General features: G+C 36.6%; 1 protein-coding gene across 3 annotated transcripts in view; it reads right to left on the bottom strand.

The window, feature by feature from the left end:
• TMCC1 (transmembrane and coiled-coil domain family 1) overlaps positions 1–19,000 on the bottom strand; it is a 247,725-nt gene that overhangs the window by 60,819 nt on the left and 167,906 nt on the right. The window contains exon 1 of one of the 3 annotated variants that reach the window (XM_046669572.1): positions 2,187–2,327. The exons of the other annotated variants lie outside the window; for them this stretch is intronic. Coding sequence (XP_046525528.1) covers positions 2,187–2,213 — 27 coding nt within the window. The 5' untranslated portion in view covers positions 2,214–2,327. Of the gene's footprint in view, positions 1–2,186; positions 2,328–19,000 lie in introns of those variants that run through there. 3 annotated transcript variants of the gene reach the window in all.

Here is a 19,000-nt window from a genome sequence, read left to right as displayed (position 1 = left end):
TGGACCAATGAGATTTAGGTCAAGCAGCAATTTGAAGGTTCAGACTTGAGGAAGTTTTACTTTGTTTTTCAAAAGTTCATCATTTAATATAGTGACAGCTCAACATAAATAACATTTGTTTAAAAGGTATAGCATATATGACCAAGTGATTACACATGTATGTTTTAAAATTGCCACTGTAAATTCTGGGCATTTGTATAGAAAACTCAGGCAATGTCAACATTGTCAAGGAGTTGTCTGGAATGTTTGCATTACATACATGACTTTAACATAAACATACAGATGTGCGGTGTTACAGGGTAATTAAGAAAGGAAAAAGAGAATTATTCATCTTTAGAATTGGTCAACATCTGGGGATATTATAATCTTTTGTATTTAAAGTACAGATATAAGTTCAACATTTACAGAATGGGTTCTGTAGTGTCCCACTTTTCTAAAACTCTTGATTTATTTCCTAGAGTCAGATAGATTTTCCCCTCTCGAGTCTTCCTTCAAAATGTTCATTCTGTAGTTTAGAATGAACTCTTCACAAAGCATATTGCAGAACCCCAATCCATAGAAGATTGATGTATCCAGATAGTCATATTAAGAATTCCAGATGCTGGAGCAAGTATCTCATTTCTGAACATTTTAATCATTGTTTCAATGAGAGTATTTTAGTTTATCAGAGTCAATGAACAGTTTGAGTAAGTGAGAGAGAGACATGGGTAGGGAAGCAAGGAAACAGTTAATCTACAATCATTTACTCAGGTACTGAGTACATTTTTTAGCAAACTTCCTCTACTCATGAATTAATGCAATCAATGGAGAACATAAAATCAACTAAAAATGTTTAATTATGTTTTACATTTCCCTCCTCCTTTTTGGACAGTCAATAATGGAGAAAAATGAGTTAACTTCTGTTTTATTATCAGTCTCCACCCCCTATCCTTTTAGGGCTCTCCTATGAATTCTTTCCTTCTGACTACCCCATTCAACCTGGGCTAGCATTCTTAACAAAACTTAGATAAGTAAACTGACCTTTTATATCCTCAGAACAAATAGGGATGTGCCAGAGTTTTAAAATCCAAGATACAGAACAAACAACAGAAAAAAAGAGTAAAGAGCAGAGGCACAAATTTGTTAACAAAGTTGGCATTTAAATGATCAAACCATAAGGCATAAGAAAGTAATTTAGTATCAAACTTCAGGGTAAAAATCTGTTTGGATCTTAAATCTGTTTCTGAGCAGGGTTGTGGTTAATGTCTTATGGGGCCGGGAGCCAGGGTAACAAATCCAATGGCTCAACAGCAAATAATATTAATGGACATTAACTTTAGTATCAGGTAAAACTATAGCGTCTGCTTTGCTTTAGCATTTAACTCTCAGAAAATCTCTATGTATCATTTATAAAACCAACTCAAAAAATCATGGTACGAGCGAGCTATAGGCAAAGTTTTCTACTCAAGACTATGGATGAAATGTGAACACGGTGGTTGTTTTGCATAAAACTGGATCATCCTCCTATCCAGTTGTATCTCAGGGATCTGTTCTGCTGATCTGGAGACATGAACTTAGCACTGCGATATGTGTATACTACTTTACAGTTCAGAAACTTACCAAGTCTTTGGGAAAAATACACTGAAAACAAGCTGCTGAGTGGTAAGAACCTACATTTAATGTGAGAAATATTTCAAATGGTTCTAATCCAAATTCTTATTTGTTATGCATGCCTGGCATCTTCAATTTAACCCAAGCTTTTCCCAAGTTGCCAAATGCAAACGAAATTCTTGTTCACCGAAGGAAACACGTATTTTCTGATAACTATTTAGCCCGAGAGAGTGAGGATGACATTTACTCTGCACTGAAGCACCCCTCATATGTGACAGCTGGGACACTCCAGTATGATCTGAGCACGCCTACACAGCCAAAGAGCACTCTGTGCATTCTGCCCAAATAGCTGTGGGTAAAATGAACAACTAGGAAACACACAACATACTTCTCAATTATTGCAACCTCACATGAGTCAGTCCAAAAATAGCAAATGCCTGTGGCTGAGATCTACTGCTGAAAAATGCTAAGTTCCAGCAGCTCAAAGCATTTCCTGTGTCTGTCTATTCGACCAGCCCCCACTTAAAGCTGTAGAATTATAGGACTAAGGAAGAGATTTTTAAAATAAGACAGATACACACACATATACAACATACGGTTTCCGAGGAGAGTGAGGGTTCCATGCTTGTGAGAGAGAAGGAGGAGGAATATGCCGAATAACCCTCAGGTTTCTCCCAGATTTGAACATGCTGTACTGTGGCATGAGGTCAGCAGAGACTGACTCCAGCCCTGTGAGGCTGAATTCTACCCTGACAAAGCAGTATCACTGTAATATGAAGCAAGAGGATCCAGGGCATGTTGGCCGCTGTACAGAGTGGCTGTTCTAGAAAGTAATGGCAATTCCAAAACAAGAGATCTATGCTGTCACATGAGATAATCTTCAGCCCAGTTAAGCAATAAGCACCAAAAATACTTTGAATCCCAAACATGGGCAGCTCAAAATATTAAAAGGTAGCAAAGAACTTTTCTCGTCAAACCTATTTTGTGTCCGGAGGAAAAGAACAGGAAGTGGGAAATGTGAAGAACTATTGGTTAATTTGATTTGTATCACAAATAATAAACTGATTCTAATCTGAGATGAGGCACAGTCTTCTGGACACTGTGACCTAGCTGAGGAGCCCCAAACCTTCTCTATGTCTTTACAACAGAGCAGGGAAAGTGTTATGAAAAAATATTTTTGGTAATGGATGTATGCCAGAACCAAAGATACGATAAATAACCTCATTTCTCACATGTACCTAAAAGGCAAAGGTTACTACAAACCTAATGCACATTATTGTTTCTTTTTAGGTCACCAAGAATGCATACAAATGTACTGTTAGAAATTCTTCCCTGAAATAAGGGGAACATTTAAAAAGTTCTAAATAAGAAAAAGAGCCAGAAATGGAATTTCTGTCAAGAGAAAAAATAGGGCAGTGTAGATAACCCTTTTTATTTTGTGGTCTCCCTTACATGAGAGTTCTATTCTAGACCAAAAGTGACCCAATCTTTTTAACAAATAAAATTTAGCCAGGGAATAGCAGTAAACACAGGACATGGAGATGAAACAAAAACTGCATGATAGTACCAACAAGAAGGTAAATTTGTAAGAAGTTCTTCAATAGTTCAGTATTAGTATAGACTGAATGAAGCTGGGATTTTAAATAAATTGAACATCTATCCCATGTCATACTATTGCCTTTTTTTTTTTTTTTACCCTTTCAACGCTCTGTTACTTACACGAAAAAGTCTAAACACTCAGGTATGTCACACAAGGATCTTGATGATCAAATCCCTGCCTACTTTTTCCATTCCATCTTCCCTGTATTCCAGTCACCAAACTACCCAGTATTGCCATTTTACAGGCAGAGGAATGGAATAATAGGGAGGTTAGTAACTTAATAGGGAGGTTAATAAGCCAGAGTTATCTGGCTAAGTGGCTGGTCTGGGATTTAAAGCCACACTGTACAGTTCTGAGTCCACAGCCTTATACTACGTTGTTACGTTTACAAAAAGAGCTCTATCTTTAAGGAATCAGTGGAGACACAACATGAGCACCTACTACGGTGTTCAGAAAAAGAGAGGAAAGCGTATCACTATGTGCTGGAGAAAAGCTTCAAAGGAAGAGGTGGAACTTGAGCTGAGCTCAAGTTCATTCAAATGTCTGAGCACTATTCTGGGGTCTAGTCAGAGAACAAATAGATTATGCCTACATTCTAGCTGGACAAGAGAGCCAATAAATAAACATAATAAATATATTATACATCCCTTGGTAGTTAATACTATGAAGAAAAATAAAGCGGAATAAAGGGAATAGAGGATGACGGGGCCTCTCTGATTAAAAACCACCTGACCAGAGGTTGAATGAAACCATGTAGATATCTGGGGAAGAGTTTTCCAGGAGGAGCACCAAGTTCAAGGGCCCTGAGATAGGAATGGGTTTGTTGTGCACAAGGGAAGCCAAGAAGTCTTAGGGAACAAGGGAGGGAATGATAGAAAATAAGGACAGAGAGGCTTAGTGGAGGGAAGCAAGGTCAGACTGTGGAGGACACTGCAGGCTCCTATAAAGAAGTCACTGGAAGCCTTGAGCAGAGCAGGGACAGAATCTGATGTAGGTTTTAACAGGGTCACTCTGAGTAAAGAACAGACAATGCTGGGGTGAGCGAGGGACGCAGATGTATGAAGAGCATTTAGGAGGCTATTACAACAGTCCATGCAAGACAGCTGAAAACAAGTTCCTAGTACATGTCATCTGACATATAGTGAGGGGGCAAAAAACAGGTCTATTAATATATAATGGAAGTAGGGTGGGGAGGGACAAGGAAAAAAGAAATAAAGGAAATAAAACAAAGGGTTTTCATTTATAAGATACACTAGCTTAAATTTTATAAATACTAGTTTATTAATATTAGATTTAAAAAGAAGATACACAATTTGATTATTTACAGATTTCTAAATTTCTAATAAAGTTTTTTGGGATCTATATTTGTCCCCAAACACCTAACAGGTAATCTTACAATTTTTAATACAATCTTCCCATTAAGAATCTTACTTAAATACAGCATCTTCTTTTTTTAAGCCTAAGAAATAAAAATATCACCAACTAGCAAAAACTGTTACTGGGTAGTTTCAAAATACTGGATATAGTTTCCTATATTACTAAGTTTTGCTTTAGGTCATTTTATCGGGACCTCTGAAAGAATAATTTATTTTGAACATAAATTTTTGTGTTGATATCTACATTATCAAAGGAAATTTTGATTCCTGTTTTAGGATACACAGAGAACAGTGCCCAGAGAAGTGGTTATTATTAATTGAAAAGGAATACTTGTATTGTATTTTTGAGTTTTGAGCTGCTTTCTTATGATCTTAACACAAGGTCAACAGAAGATAAGCTTGTGAGGGCAGGAAAACATTCCTTTGGTGTTTGGGTTTTAGTCTATTGCCAAAGTGAGAAGACATGAACTAACATTTTTGATTTTCTTCCATGAATCAGCAAAAGAAAAGGAGGCATCTGATAAATTATACAAATCTGTACAGGTAGATACAGCACTATACAGCTACAGACTTTAGGCCAAAAGTGAATAGACATTAGTAGGGGACCAAAAGAGTTACTCAGTTATGCCTATCTATAGAGGAAAGGTATGACTAACAAAGTGACAACACTTTTACACCTCTAAATTACTCTCTTCAAAGTCCGCAGTAAAATTTTCTAAGTGGAGGGACCCTGTATTAATTTATTCAGCAAGTATTACCATGTGCCAGGCACTGTTTTTGGCATTTAGGGTTTAAAAAAAAGAATAAGATGAACAGGTCGTGCTCTCTACTGATTTTAGAGATCATCTATATTTTATAGACTACTATTTCTCAACATTTTTATAAAACTCATGTCCTCTTCAGTACCTTCCCATTCTATATTCTATGTCCTCTCACCACCCTGGAATCTTTTACTATGCTTTACTTTCTGTAGGTCATATTTTGAAAACAAGAATTATACTGATTCTACTTTTTTTTTAACTTGTACATCTCCATCAAAGATTCTGATATCTAGACCCTCCTAAGGATGTTAAGAAGCACTGTTCAGATCAAATACCTCATTTTGAAGTGTGAAATCCAAGGCTTTAAAAGGAGAAGTGAAGGATGCAGTTGTGGCCATTATCAGATCTAGAATCCATTTTTTCTGATTCTCCATTTGTGTTCTTTCTACTACATCATGCTGTTGCCCTTCTATCATCTTTTTCCTACTTCATGCATTCATTCATTCATGTCATAACAATCTAGTTTCTTATGTTTGCTATTGGTTAAAAATAAAGAAATGAGCAAAAGTAAAAACAAAAATACTCTCAATTTCTGCAATGCACTCATTTTGTAGGATGTTTCTGGTTTCATACTCCTGCCTTATACTTTCACTATATAAATCCTCTGTGGAGGCTTTTCTCAGACAAATTACTTCTTTGGATGCTATTTGACTACATGATCAACAAGGTTCCTTTCCAGCCCTGTACTGGACTGGAAGGACTTCAAACACAGTGTTAAACAGGAGTGGCCAGAGAAGATAACCTTGCCTTTTCCCCAATCTTACAATGAAAAGATTCAGGCTTACATCATTAAGTATGAAATTAGCTGCAGTTTTAAAATTTTTTTGATAGGTGCTCTTTATCAAGTTGAAGAAATTCACTTGTATTCCTAGTTTGCTGAGAGTTTTAAATAGTCATGTGTCATTTAACGATGGGAATATGTTCTGAGAAATGCGTCCTGAGGAAATTTTGTCATTGTAGGAACATCACAGAGTGTACTTAAACAAACCTAGATAGTATAGCCTACTATACACCTAAGCTATACGGTACTGATCTTATGGGAACACCATTGCATACATGTGGTCCATCACTGACCGAAACGTAGTTGCGGCGCATGACTGTAATGAATGGGTATTAAATTTTGTCAAACGCCTTTTCTGTATCAGTTGACACAATCAAATGGCTTTGATTCTTTGGGCTGTCAATTTTGTGCATTACATTGATTTTCGAATATGGAATCAGCATCGCTTTCCTGATTTAAAGTACACTTGGACATGGTATATTATTCTTTCTCTACATTGCTATGTTCGATTTGTTAGTATTTTGTGGAACACTTTATCATCTTCTTCATGAGGGAAATTGGTCTGCTGTTTTGTTTTCCTGTATAGCTTTTGTCTGATTTTGATATCAGGGTAATGCAGGCCTCATAAAATGAATCCACTCCTCCTTTTTCTGTAAGAGATCATACAGACTTGGTACATTTCTTCTATAAAGGTGTGGTAGAATTTGCCAGTGAAACTATGTTGATTTCTTTTTCAAAATGTCTTAAACTACAAATTTCATTTCTCTAATAGTTATAGGACTATGCAGCTTATCTATTTCATCTTAAGTGAGTTTGGGTAGTTTTTTGTTTGAGATTTTGGTCTCCTTCATCCAAGTTGTTGCTTTAAAGTGTGTAGAGTTGTTTATAGTAGTTCCTTACTATCCTTTTGATGTCTGTGGGGTTTGTAGTGATATCCCCTTTTCTTTCATTCTGGATATTATTAGTACTTTGTCTTCTATTTTATCATCATCTTGCTAGAGATTTATCAATTTTGTTAATCTTTTCTATGAACCAGCTTTTGTTTTCATTGTTTTTCTCTACTGTTTCCCTGTTTTAAACTTCACTGACTTCTGCTCTTCTCTTTACTATTTCCTTCCTTCTGCTAGCTTTGGGTTTACTTTACTCTTCTTTTTCTAGTTGATTCAGGTTGATGCTGGATTATGGATTTGACATCTTTCTTCTTTCTAATTAATGTTATAAATTTCCCTTTAAGTACTACTTTAGCTGTATCCCGCAAATTTTGATACGATGTATTTTTATTTTCTCTCAGCTCAAAACATTTTCTAATTTCCCTTGAGAATTTCTCTTTGACCTATGGATTATTTAGAGAAGCGTGTTGTTTAATTTCTAAACATTTGGATATTTTCCTGTTATCTTTATGTTACTGTTTCCTAATCTAAGTCTCCTGTGGTCAGAGAACATACTTGATTCTTTTACATTTATTTCAGGCCCATGATATGGCCGACTTTGATAAACGTTTCACGGGCACTTGAAAAAATATCCATTCTGCTGTTGTCTGAAGTGTTCTATATACGTCGAAAGATTCAGCTAGCGCAAGCGGCTATTTAGTTCTTCTATATCCTTACTGATTTTCTGCCTACTAGGTTCTACAGATCCCTAGGAAGGGAGTGCTGACATTTCCAACTGTAATTGTGGATTTATTTCTCTTTTCAGCTCTGTCCATTTTCCTTCCTGTATTCTGAAGGTCTGCTGTTAAGAGAATATTTAACATTACATATACACATACAGTTTTAGAACTTTTATGTTTTCTTGGTGAACTGTTTTTATCTTTATGTATTATCTTTATTCCTGGTAATTTTCTTTGCCCTAATGTCTATTTTGTCTGATATTAACATATAGATAGTTTAGCTTTCCTTTGATTAGTGTTTTCATAGTATATCTTTTTCCATCCTTCATCTTGTAACTTACTTATATATTTGAAGTGAATCTTTTTAATAAACAGGAGATAATCAGACTGTACTTTAAGAATTCATTTTGATAATCTGTCATTTAATCGGCATGTTTACACCATTTACATTTAATGCAAATTACTGATATGTTTGGATTCCAGTCTCCTATTTTATTATTTGTTTTTTGTCTATTCTGTTTTTAATTCTATTTTTTTCTCCTTTCCTGCCTCTTTTGGGTTATCTGAACATTTTTTAGTATTCCATTTTAATCTATCTACTGTGTTTTTGACTATATTTTTTTGTAAAGTTTTTTTTTTAAGTGGTTGCTCTAGGGATCACAATATACATGTGTAACTTTTCACGGACTTAGAATCAATATTTTATCACTTCAAGTGGAAGGTACCAACCTTATCACCATTATAGGTTCTTTTACCCTCCCCTCCTTATGTATGATATCTAAATATACTGAAAATCTTATCACACATTGTTATAATTTCTTGCTTTAAACTGTCAGTTGAAGAATTCAAGAGAAGATTTTTATTTACCCAGATTTTAACCATCTCTGTTGCCCTCACTTCATTCCTGATGCTCCAAGTTTCTTTCTGTCCTAAGAACTTCCTTTAGCAATTTTTTTACAGCAGGGCTACTGGCCATAAATTCTTTTAGTTTTCCTTCATCTGAAAATGTCTTTATTTTACTCTCACCCCTGAAGGATATTTTTCCTTGATATAAAACCCTAAGTTGATGCTCGTCCCCCAGCACTTTAAAAATGTAATTTCACTTCCCTCTGTCCTCCAAGATTTCTGATGAGAAATCTGCAGTCATCTGAATGGTTGTTCCCCTGGAAGCACTGCATTATTTTTCCTTGACTGCTTTCAAAAGTTTGCTTTGTCTTTAGTTTTGGTGTTAGGATAATTTTAGTCACAATGTGTTTGTATGTGGATTTCTTTGAATTTATCTTGTTTAGGGCTTCTTAAGTTTCTTGAATCTGTAGGTTTAGGTCATTTGCCAAATTTGGGGAGTTTCCAGGCACTATTTTTTCAAGTCAATTTGTTTGTACCACTCCTTTTAGAACTCTGATGACATGAATATTGGACCTATGGTCACTGTCCCAAAAGTCCCTACATTTCTCTTCAGTTTTTTTTCAATCTTTCTTTCCCCTCAGATTGGATAATTTCTGCTTATCTATCTCTATGTTCATTGACACTTTTCTCTGTCATTTTCATTCTGATATTGATTGATTTCATCCAGTGAATTCTTTCTCAGTTACTATATTTTTCAGCTCTATTTTAGTTCATCTCTTTCATTTCTTTTTTTTTTTTTTTTTTGAGGAAGATTAGTCCTGAGCTAACTGCTGCCAATCCTCCTCTTTTTGCTGAGGAAGACTGGCCCTGAGCTAATTCCATGCCCATCTTCCTCTACTTTATATGTGGGATGCCTACCACAGCATGGCATGCCAAGCGGTGCCATGTCCACAACTGAGATCCGAACCGGTGAACCCTAGGCTCCGAAGTGGAACATGTGCACTTAACTGCTGTGCCACCGGGCCAGCCCCTCTATTTTATTTCTTTGTTGAGACTTTCTATCTTTCTGTTCAAGAATGTTTGCCCTGGGGCTGGCCTGGTGGCACAGCGGTTAAGTGCACACGTTCCTCTTAGGCGGCCCAGGGTTCACTGGTTCAGATCCTGGATGCGCACATGGCACCACTTGGCAGGCCATGCTGTGGTAAGCATCCCACATATAAAGCAAAGGAAGATGGGCATGGATGTAAGCTCAGGGCCAGTCTTCCTCAGCAAAAAGAGGAGGATTGGTGGCAGTTAGCTCAGGACTAATCTTCCTCAAAAAAAAAAAAAAAAGTGTTTGCCCTTACTTGCTGGAACATTTTTATAATAGCTGTGTTAGTGTTTGTCAGATAATACATATGTCTTGTGTATTCTTGGCATTGGCCTCTCTTGACTGACTTCTTTCATGTGAACTCATTTTCTTTCTTTTTCTAAATGTGAAGTGATTTGTTTTTATTGTATTCTGGACATTTTGAACACTGCTATGAGATTCTAGGTCATCTTAAAATCCTATAGAGAATATCAATATTTTTCTTTTAGCATGCTCAACCCAAAAAATCCTGGAATTTTCTTCAGGCTATAAGTTCTGATCAGGCTTCTGTGGATTGTGGTTCCAATTCAGTTAGGTTTTCAAAGTCTTTGCAGTGCTATATGAGCCTGCTCTATGTGTGTATCATCCTGCTGCCACTCTGGTACCTGGACAGTGGTCTAACCCATACTTCATTTTTCAAAGAGTAGGTATGCTGTTTGGGGTTGCATTTCTGCAAGTACATCACATGGGTAAGCCAAAGAGTTCATAATATATATAAAATTTCAAGAGTTTGTTTCCCAAGCCTCTCCCTCTCACAATCTCCCCAGTATTTTCTAGTTCACTAGGGTTCCCCTTTCTTGTCACCTAGCCAGAAAGCTAGGGCTTTATTTACTTCATTGCCACAGAATTTCCATGATAATGCCAGTGTCTGGAGCCAAGCAGCTGAAGGAGAGAGAAAAAAAGTAACTGGGGTTCATTCTACCTTTTTTGGAACCAAAGCTCCACTGATCAGAGAGAAAGGTTCTCCACCCTCAGACCTTTAAGGCTCCTGCCAGAACCCAATCTGCTGCCACCACAGAATTGCTTGAGGTTCATGGTGCAAGAGAACAGAGAAAAGAAAAAACAAACAAAGAAAAACAAGAGGTTTCTGCACTTTCTCTGAGCATTAGAATATCCCTTTCTTATTCCTTGCAATACAACTGATGGCTTCTCCTGGAATTCTCTGTATCCATGTTGATGCCTACTTCTGAGTTTTAGGCTGGGGATACTGAAGAGGGAAAAATGCTAAATTCAACCCTAGTTCTGTAGTACTTCAAAAATCTGCTCTTCTTCCCAATCTACCTGTTACAAAATTACCTTCCAGAATCCTCAAATAGCTGCTCTGTGCCAAGTTTTATAGGGGCATTCAGTGGGGGAGACTGGATGAAGTGTGCTTGCTCCATCTTACCCAGAAGTGGAATCTTAAGTCACTAAGTTTTGAGGTGATTGTTACACAGCAACAGATAACTATATAATCCAACTCAAGAAGCAACCATCTAAGTACAATGCACATGAAATAACATATTCTTTATACCTTTCTCTGGAAAAGTCACCAGATAATTATAAGGTAGCTGCTACCAATTCAACAGTGGAATATTCTCTGCTCTCTTTTTTTTTTTTTTTAAAGATTTTATTTTTTCCTTTTTCTCCCCAAAGCCCCCCGGTACATAGTTGTGTATTCTTCGTTGTGGGTTCTTCTAGTTGTGGCATGTGGGACGCTGCCTCAGCGTGGTCTGATGAGCAGTGCCATGTCCGCGCCCAGGATTCGAACTAACGATACACTGGGCCGCCTGCAGCGGAGCGCGCGAACTTAACCACTCGGCCACGGGGCCAGCCCCATCTGCTCTCTTACTTTGGCTCCTCAGAAACAGATTCAGTTTCATTACTGAAGTAATCGTAATCAAAATGATAGCAATGAAAACATGGAAGCTTGTTACTTAGTAGAAGTAGGTTTATTCTGCTGCCAGATGTAATTTGTCTGTAAAGGTCCTGACATCTCATTCTTTCATGCCCTGATCATCTGTCAAAAGAGCTAAGAGAATCATGGGAGGAAAGTGGAACGATAAGGATAAATTCGGAAAGTGAAAATGTCCTATGGGAAAATTTTTCCTCAAAGGTATTCTCGTATAGAATTCCTAAAATAAGGTTTGTTCATGCTCTTGAAAACTACGTCTTTCACTAGCAAGCAGCATTTCATACAGAATAGCCTACTAAACTATTTGTACAATCAAGCAAATCAAATCAAGCATTTTTCCTTTAGGAAAAATCTAGGATGTCAATCAGCTCCACTGACTTTCCATAAGCTTTGCCCAACATAAGCAAATCACTATGAAGAAATTAGCTGTGTAGATACCATTTCACAACCACGGACAGGCAAAAATTTCAAGTGTCTGTAAAGATGCGGGGCAGCGGGAACTTTCAGATACTGTTGATGGGAGTTTAAAGTGGTACAATCACTCTGGACAGTAATTTGGCAATGTCTAGTTAAACTGAAGATGAATATGCTATACAACCCAGTAATTCCATTCCCAGGTACATATCTAGAGAAACAGTCATACAACTGCACAAGGAGACGTGTTCAAGAATATTCATTGGAGCATGGTTTATGAAACGATGAAATACTGGAAACGTCCTCTATCTCCATTGACAGGAGAATCAATCTAAATTGTGGTATATTCATAAAATAGAATATTGCATAACAAAATAAATAGATCAGAACTATATGTATCAATGTGAATAAATTTCAAAGGCATAATAGTGAGTGAAAAAAAGGAAGTTATAAAAATTACACACAGAATTATTTACATAAAATTTAAAGTCACGTAAAACAATCCTATATATTACTTATGGATCCATGCATAGGCAATACAAGTACATAAGCATATATGTTCACGAAAAACACTATATTCAGAACAGTAGTTATCTTCAAAAGGGGAATGGATTGAGGAGTGGTACACAAAAAATAAACTCTATCTGAAGCAAATATAGCAAAATAAGTTTGAAAAGGCCTGATAATGGTACTTGAGTGTTTGTTATGTTATTCTGTTTTGTTTGAAATATAACACAGAAAGAAAAAAGAAAAAATTATGAGAACATATATATCAGTAATAATCTGACAATCCATTATCTAAATTAAACACACACCTACAACAAAGAAACCTGTGTTGAAGAAGGCTAAGAGAACCCGTGGTTATGAAGGTTTAAGTACAAGTATACACATGAGAGAACAAGTGAATGTGAGCACGTGTGAGAAAGCTGACGAGCAGTCTAGCTTCTGTTATATTCTAAGTAAGAATTTCATGAGTCAAGATTACAAGGAGAGCTGCAGCTGTCTTTGAGCCCTTGGCCTTCCCCAATATCATCTGCTACAATATAGTAGAGCAAGTTATTTGGCAGGTGGTGTAGCCTGGCAGTGATTCTGCTCAAAGGTGGGAACCGGTAAAAGCTTGTCTACCATCTGGGGGTGTTCTTGGAACCTCTGGGAAGGATAAGACTAGACTGAGTAGGGCCAAAAAGACTTGCTTTTGTCTGTAGACTTCAAGTGGTGTACTATGGCCAGAGCAGAAACAGGAGTTTAACCCATTCTATACCTTCTCTGCTGACTCAAACATGAATTGGTGGGGAAGGGAGTGGGATATCTATCTTTATAACCTTATAATTGACCTAGAAGTCTGCCAACCTCAACCTGGATTGATGCTGTGGTTCTCTTACAGTGAAGTGTGAGCAGGCTAACATGCTCCGGGATTGCCATGTTCACTTTGCATCTACTAGCACAAATGACAAACTATCAGTTCTACTGACTTCTCTGCATCTGTAACTGGCGGGACATGTCTGTATCCCCTAGGTAGCCTGCCAGAATGCTGCACTGTAGTCATTCAGGAAAGAAAAGACGGCAGCAGTAATTTGAGCACCAGGTTATCTAATATTTTAGTTACTTATCCCCTTATGCTACTAGTATAATGCTGGGCAAAAATAAGTCTAGGAAGTTGAATCATTGTGATGAAACTTTTAAAAAACAAAGGTTGGATTAAATACTGATAACCATTCTTTTTAAGTATGAGCACCATTTCTGTTTTACTTTTAATTACAAAAAATTTCAAATACACACAAAAATAAAAAGAATGTTGTAATGAATGCCCATATATTCACCAGCTAGATTCAACAACTGTTAACATTCTACCACATTTGTTTCACCTTTACACACACAAACACAGCTAAACCACTTAAAGTAAATTATGTGATACTCCATATCAAAATGCTTTAGTATATATCTCCAAAATTAAAGGTTATTCTTCTAAATAACTACAATACCATTATCATGCCTACTAAATTTACTTCAATTTCCCAATACCTCTAATATACAGTAATATTAAAAGGTTAAAAAAATGTACAAACTTCCAGATGATAGAGATTATAGTTTTAAATAACACTTTTGAAAAATACATATGGGACATATGGACTACTCATAACAGGGCCATTGTCACCAGGGTGTAAGTCTACAGGCTGGAAACCATTGGTTTGTGATTCATATGACTTAGGGCAAGAAAAAATTATAAACTCCAGAACTATACTTTTTTCTCAAAAGAAAGAGTTTCTAATTTTCACATTTGGCTCTTCAGTTCTAACGTTGTACGTTTTAAAAAGGCACTTCTCTGCTCTGGTGCTACGTTAATTAGGAATATTGAGGCCTGGAAGGAATCTCTGTACATTATCACACAATTCTGTTGCAATACCAGCTACTAATTCATAATCTACCTTACTTTCAAAAAAGAACTTGAGAGATGACTTGCAAAATTTATGTATTTTCTGTAAACTCAGTAAAAATTATAATTAAAGAACAAAAAATGTATTGGGGGACAGGAAGATAGATGTGAATTAGAAACATAAACTAAGGCTACTTACTGCAATTGAATACTTTTGAATTTTCTGGCAACCAAAGCAAAAATGGAAATATATTGTAATTTTTCACTAACTGTTAAAAAAAGTGCTTAAGAATTTATCAGCACACTTGGAGAAATTTGCATCTAAACTTTTATATAAGAAAAATTGACTAACCATTGAAATCTTTTAACAATGATTTCTATAAAAGATGGAAAAACATTCTTTGTAGATGATTCTTATATCCACCCATAACAAAAATCAAGGGCTTATTATAAAATCATAGTTAGTGACTGAGTTTCTACAAGAGCTAAAGGAACACAGTTCAGACCTGCAGCTTTCTGGTAATCGACTTGATACTGGGAAGAGGGCTAGGATAGCCTACAGAACAGTTGGGTAGCATATCCCTCAGCATATTAATCTGGATTTTTGACAGAAGTTGGTCAGCACACACTAGAAAGTGGAGCTCACTGGCAAGTGGTCTAGGCAATCCATTTATAATCTCCATGTAGTAACAGCCTCAATAATTTTTTTCCTGACTCTACTTTTCCTTCATACCAAATAGGTTCAATGCCCTATGTTCACAAGGGGTGAGAAGTCTAGCATCAACGTGTTGCATAAGGTAGTGAAAGGAAGAAAGATGCTGGAAATCTATGCAGTCTAATTTCAGATTCCCTGCTCTTATACACTACACAGGAGAGAGGTAAACTAGATTTAAGAACCATATGTTTGGTTCCTTCTTTTCCAACTCCACATCATTTATTAAATACACATGTACACATATATATACATGCAAAATTAGCACACAGCATTAGCTTTCTCTCAAAGTTTCTCAACTCACTGACCTTTCTTCTGAATCCCAATTCTGCCAGTTCTGAGAAGCAGAGCAGTACAAACGAAAATAGCTCAGGGGCTTGAGACACTCACTTCATCTTCAAGTGTTTCACACTGCATCACATAAAGCATGGGCTCAATTTATATTAGTTACTTTTCCTATTCATATTTCCATCATAGATCCATGGATTTCTACACAGAAATTGAAAGTTTTGCAACCCAGAATTAGAATTAGAGTTCAAAGTTCTTTGCTTCCCTTGTGCCAGCTGATGATATCTCCAACAGCTAAACTGCATCAAACAGAAGCACGTATACTGCTTGATAATTTAGCAGCAGCAGCAGGATAACAACTAAAGCTTGAACTTTGTACTTGCCATCAAAAAGATAACGGCACAGGATAAATCAAGGAATAAAATTTGCTCTGCTCTTTTCTTGTATTCTTTTCTGGTCTTTTCTTGTACTCTTTTTCTGGTCTATTATTCTTATATTCTCAAATAATGTTTCTCAACTCAACCATGGGAAGGATAAGAAGTATATAAGGGGCTGAAAGATCAGAGCTATGAAACATTTAAGAGATACTTAGTTTCATGATGTTTGGAAATGAACCATGGGCACTTTATTGGTGGGGTGAGAAGGGTCCTCAAAGCGTATCAATATGAGAATTCATTCTAAGAAGTGACCTCTCATAGTTCAAAGCAAAGTCTGCCCATCTCCACAAGCTGTGTACTATTTTGGCCTCTTGTACTTACTTCTGCTTTCCATTGTGACTTCATTACCTCACTGGTGTTCTGTCTTCCCTCTGTCTCCTGAACAAAAATCTCTAAGACTCTAGCATACACATGGATAAACTATTTGTATGACTGTGCTTCATAACATCTAGTTCTTCTGGGACCCATAAGTTAATCAAATGGGATATACTTTTGACCTTATTAACATATGATATTGTTTTACGTCACCTCGGAGATCACCAATCTCAGGACTCATCACCCCTTTGGAATGCAGAACCACTCTACTGATTACTGACTATACAACTTTCATAACCACTGAACATCAGTTTCTTCATCATCAAAATCAGGATACAGAACACCTTAAGGAATTGCTTGAGCACAGACACACATACTATCAGCTGCTGCTACAACTACATTGAATAATTTCCAAGTTTCGAGCATAATAATCCCTTCTATGTATATGGCTCTTTACAAAAGTTTCAAAGTAATTAATCTGACATCATCTCCATTTTATAAAAGAAGGCTGAGGCTTGCACAAGGTTCTGAATATGGCAGGGCCTCAGTAAATGTCAGCTACTATTCTGAAGGTTAAGTGACTTTTTCAAGGTTACATACTCAGTGTAGGTTAGGATTAGAAATTCTGATTCTCTTCACTAACGCTCTTTCCACTATTTTTCCATTCAGTTTATTGCCTCTACTGCTGTGCTTCTGTATTTATTTGGAGGAAATAAAATTATAAATTATATTTCTCACACTTTGTCTCTGTCTTAACTACTTGTATTTTTTCTATATTGGCTTTCTTTATCTTATAAATTTACAGGAATTTTTGCATACTTAAACTTCTCTCAAAGTTTCTCTGTACACTCATCCTACTAACTGAAGATTCTATGACTTATTTCAACAGAAGAGGTTGAGACCATCAGGTCATTTCTTGATAGACTTCTCCTCTACAATTTCACTCTCTAATTCTAATTATGATTTCCAACTGTCAGCCATGGGCAAAGGACTCTCTGACCTCATACTCTTCACATAATTTACCTAGAAGCCAGATCAGAATGCTTTCATTTCTGCCATTTACATCTATCCTTTGAAAGCAAGGCTTAAGAATAACTTCCTTTGCCGAGACAACTCAATGGAGCAAAGAATAGTCTTTCCAATAAATGGTTCTGGTTCAAGCGGCTATCAACATTCAGAGAATGAAGTTGCATCCTTCCTCACACTATATATAAAAATTAACTCAAAATGAATCAAAGATCTAAATGTAAGAGCTAAAACTGTAAAACTCTTAGAAGAAAACATGGGTGTAAATCTTTGTGACCTTGGATATAGTCAATGGTTTCTTACATATGACACCAAGTATAAGCAATAAAAAAAATAGACAAAGCAGATATAATCAAACTTCAAAGGACACCATTAAGAAAGTGAAAAGACAACTTACAGAATGGGACAAAATTTTTGCAAATCATAAATCTTCTAAGGGACTTGTACACGGAATATATAAAAAACTACCACAACTCAATATTAAAAAGAAAACCCAATTAAAAAATGGGTAAAGGACCTGAATGGACTTTTCTCAAAAGAAGATATACAAATGGCTAGTGAGCACATGAAAAGATGCTCAACATCATTAACCACTCAGGAAATGCAAATCAAAACCACAATGATACCACTTCACACCCACTAGGATGGCTCTAGTCAAAAAGACAGATAATAGCAAGAGTTGGGGAGAACATGGAGAAAACAGAACCTTCAGACTGCTGATGGGAATGTAAAATGGTGCAGCCCCTTTGGTAAACAGTCTGGCAGTTCCTCAAAAGATTAAACATAGAGTTACCATATGATCCAGCAAATCCACACCTAAGTACATACCCAACAGAAATGAAGACATATATCCACACAAAAACTTGTACATAGATATTCACAATAGCATTATTCATAATATGAAAAAAGTGGAAACAACTCAAATGCCCATCAACTGATGAATGGATAAATAAAATATGATATATCCATACAACAGAACATTATTTGGCAATAAGAAGGAAATAGTGATATATACTACAACACAGATGAACCTTGAAAACAGTGTGCTAAATGAAAAAGAGCTAGTCACAAAGGACCACATATTATATGATTCCACTTACATAAGATGTTTTAACATGCAAGTCTATAGAGACTGAAACTAGATTAGTGGTTGCCTAAGGCTGGGGAGAATGGGGAGATTGGGCAGTGATGGCTAAGCTGTACGGGGTTTCTTTTTTTCAATTTTTTTCCCTTATTCTCCCAAAGCCCCCCAGTACATAGTTGTGTATTTTTAGTTGTGGGTTCTTCTAGTTGTGGCATGTGGGATGCCACCTCAGCATGGCTTGATGAGCGGTGCCATGTCCGCGCCCAGGATTTGAACTGGCAAAACCCTGGGCCACCGAAGCGGAGCACGCGAACTTAACCACTCGGCCACAGGGCCAGCCCCTGTATGGGGTTTCTTTTTGGGGTAATAAAAATGTTCTAAAATCGACTATGGTGATGGTTGCAAAACTCTGTGAATACAGCAAAAGTCATGGAATCATACAATTTCAGTGAGTGAACTGTATGGGATGTGAATTGTATTTTAAGAGGCTGTTAAAACTTGTTAAAACTGAAAAATCACTTCTCCATGAAATATTCCTAACAGGACTTGTTCTCTCCTCAGCTACCTCAACTCGTAAGATCAATAAAGGTTTATTACCATAGACGTACTTGATTAAAGACAGAATGGTATATACAGTCATGTGTCACTTAATGACAGGGATACAGAGAAATGCATCGTCAGGTGATTTAGTTGTTGTGAGAACA

This window comes from Equus quagga, chromosome 1 (assembly GCF_021613505.1).
Source record: "Equus quagga isolate Etosha38 chromosome 1, UCLA_HA_Equagga_1.0, whole genome shotgun sequence".
Lineage (NCBI taxonomy): Eukaryota > Metazoa > Chordata > Mammalia > Perissodactyla > Equidae > Equus > Equus quagga.
This window is presented reverse-complemented; position numbering and strand designations above follow the sequence as displayed.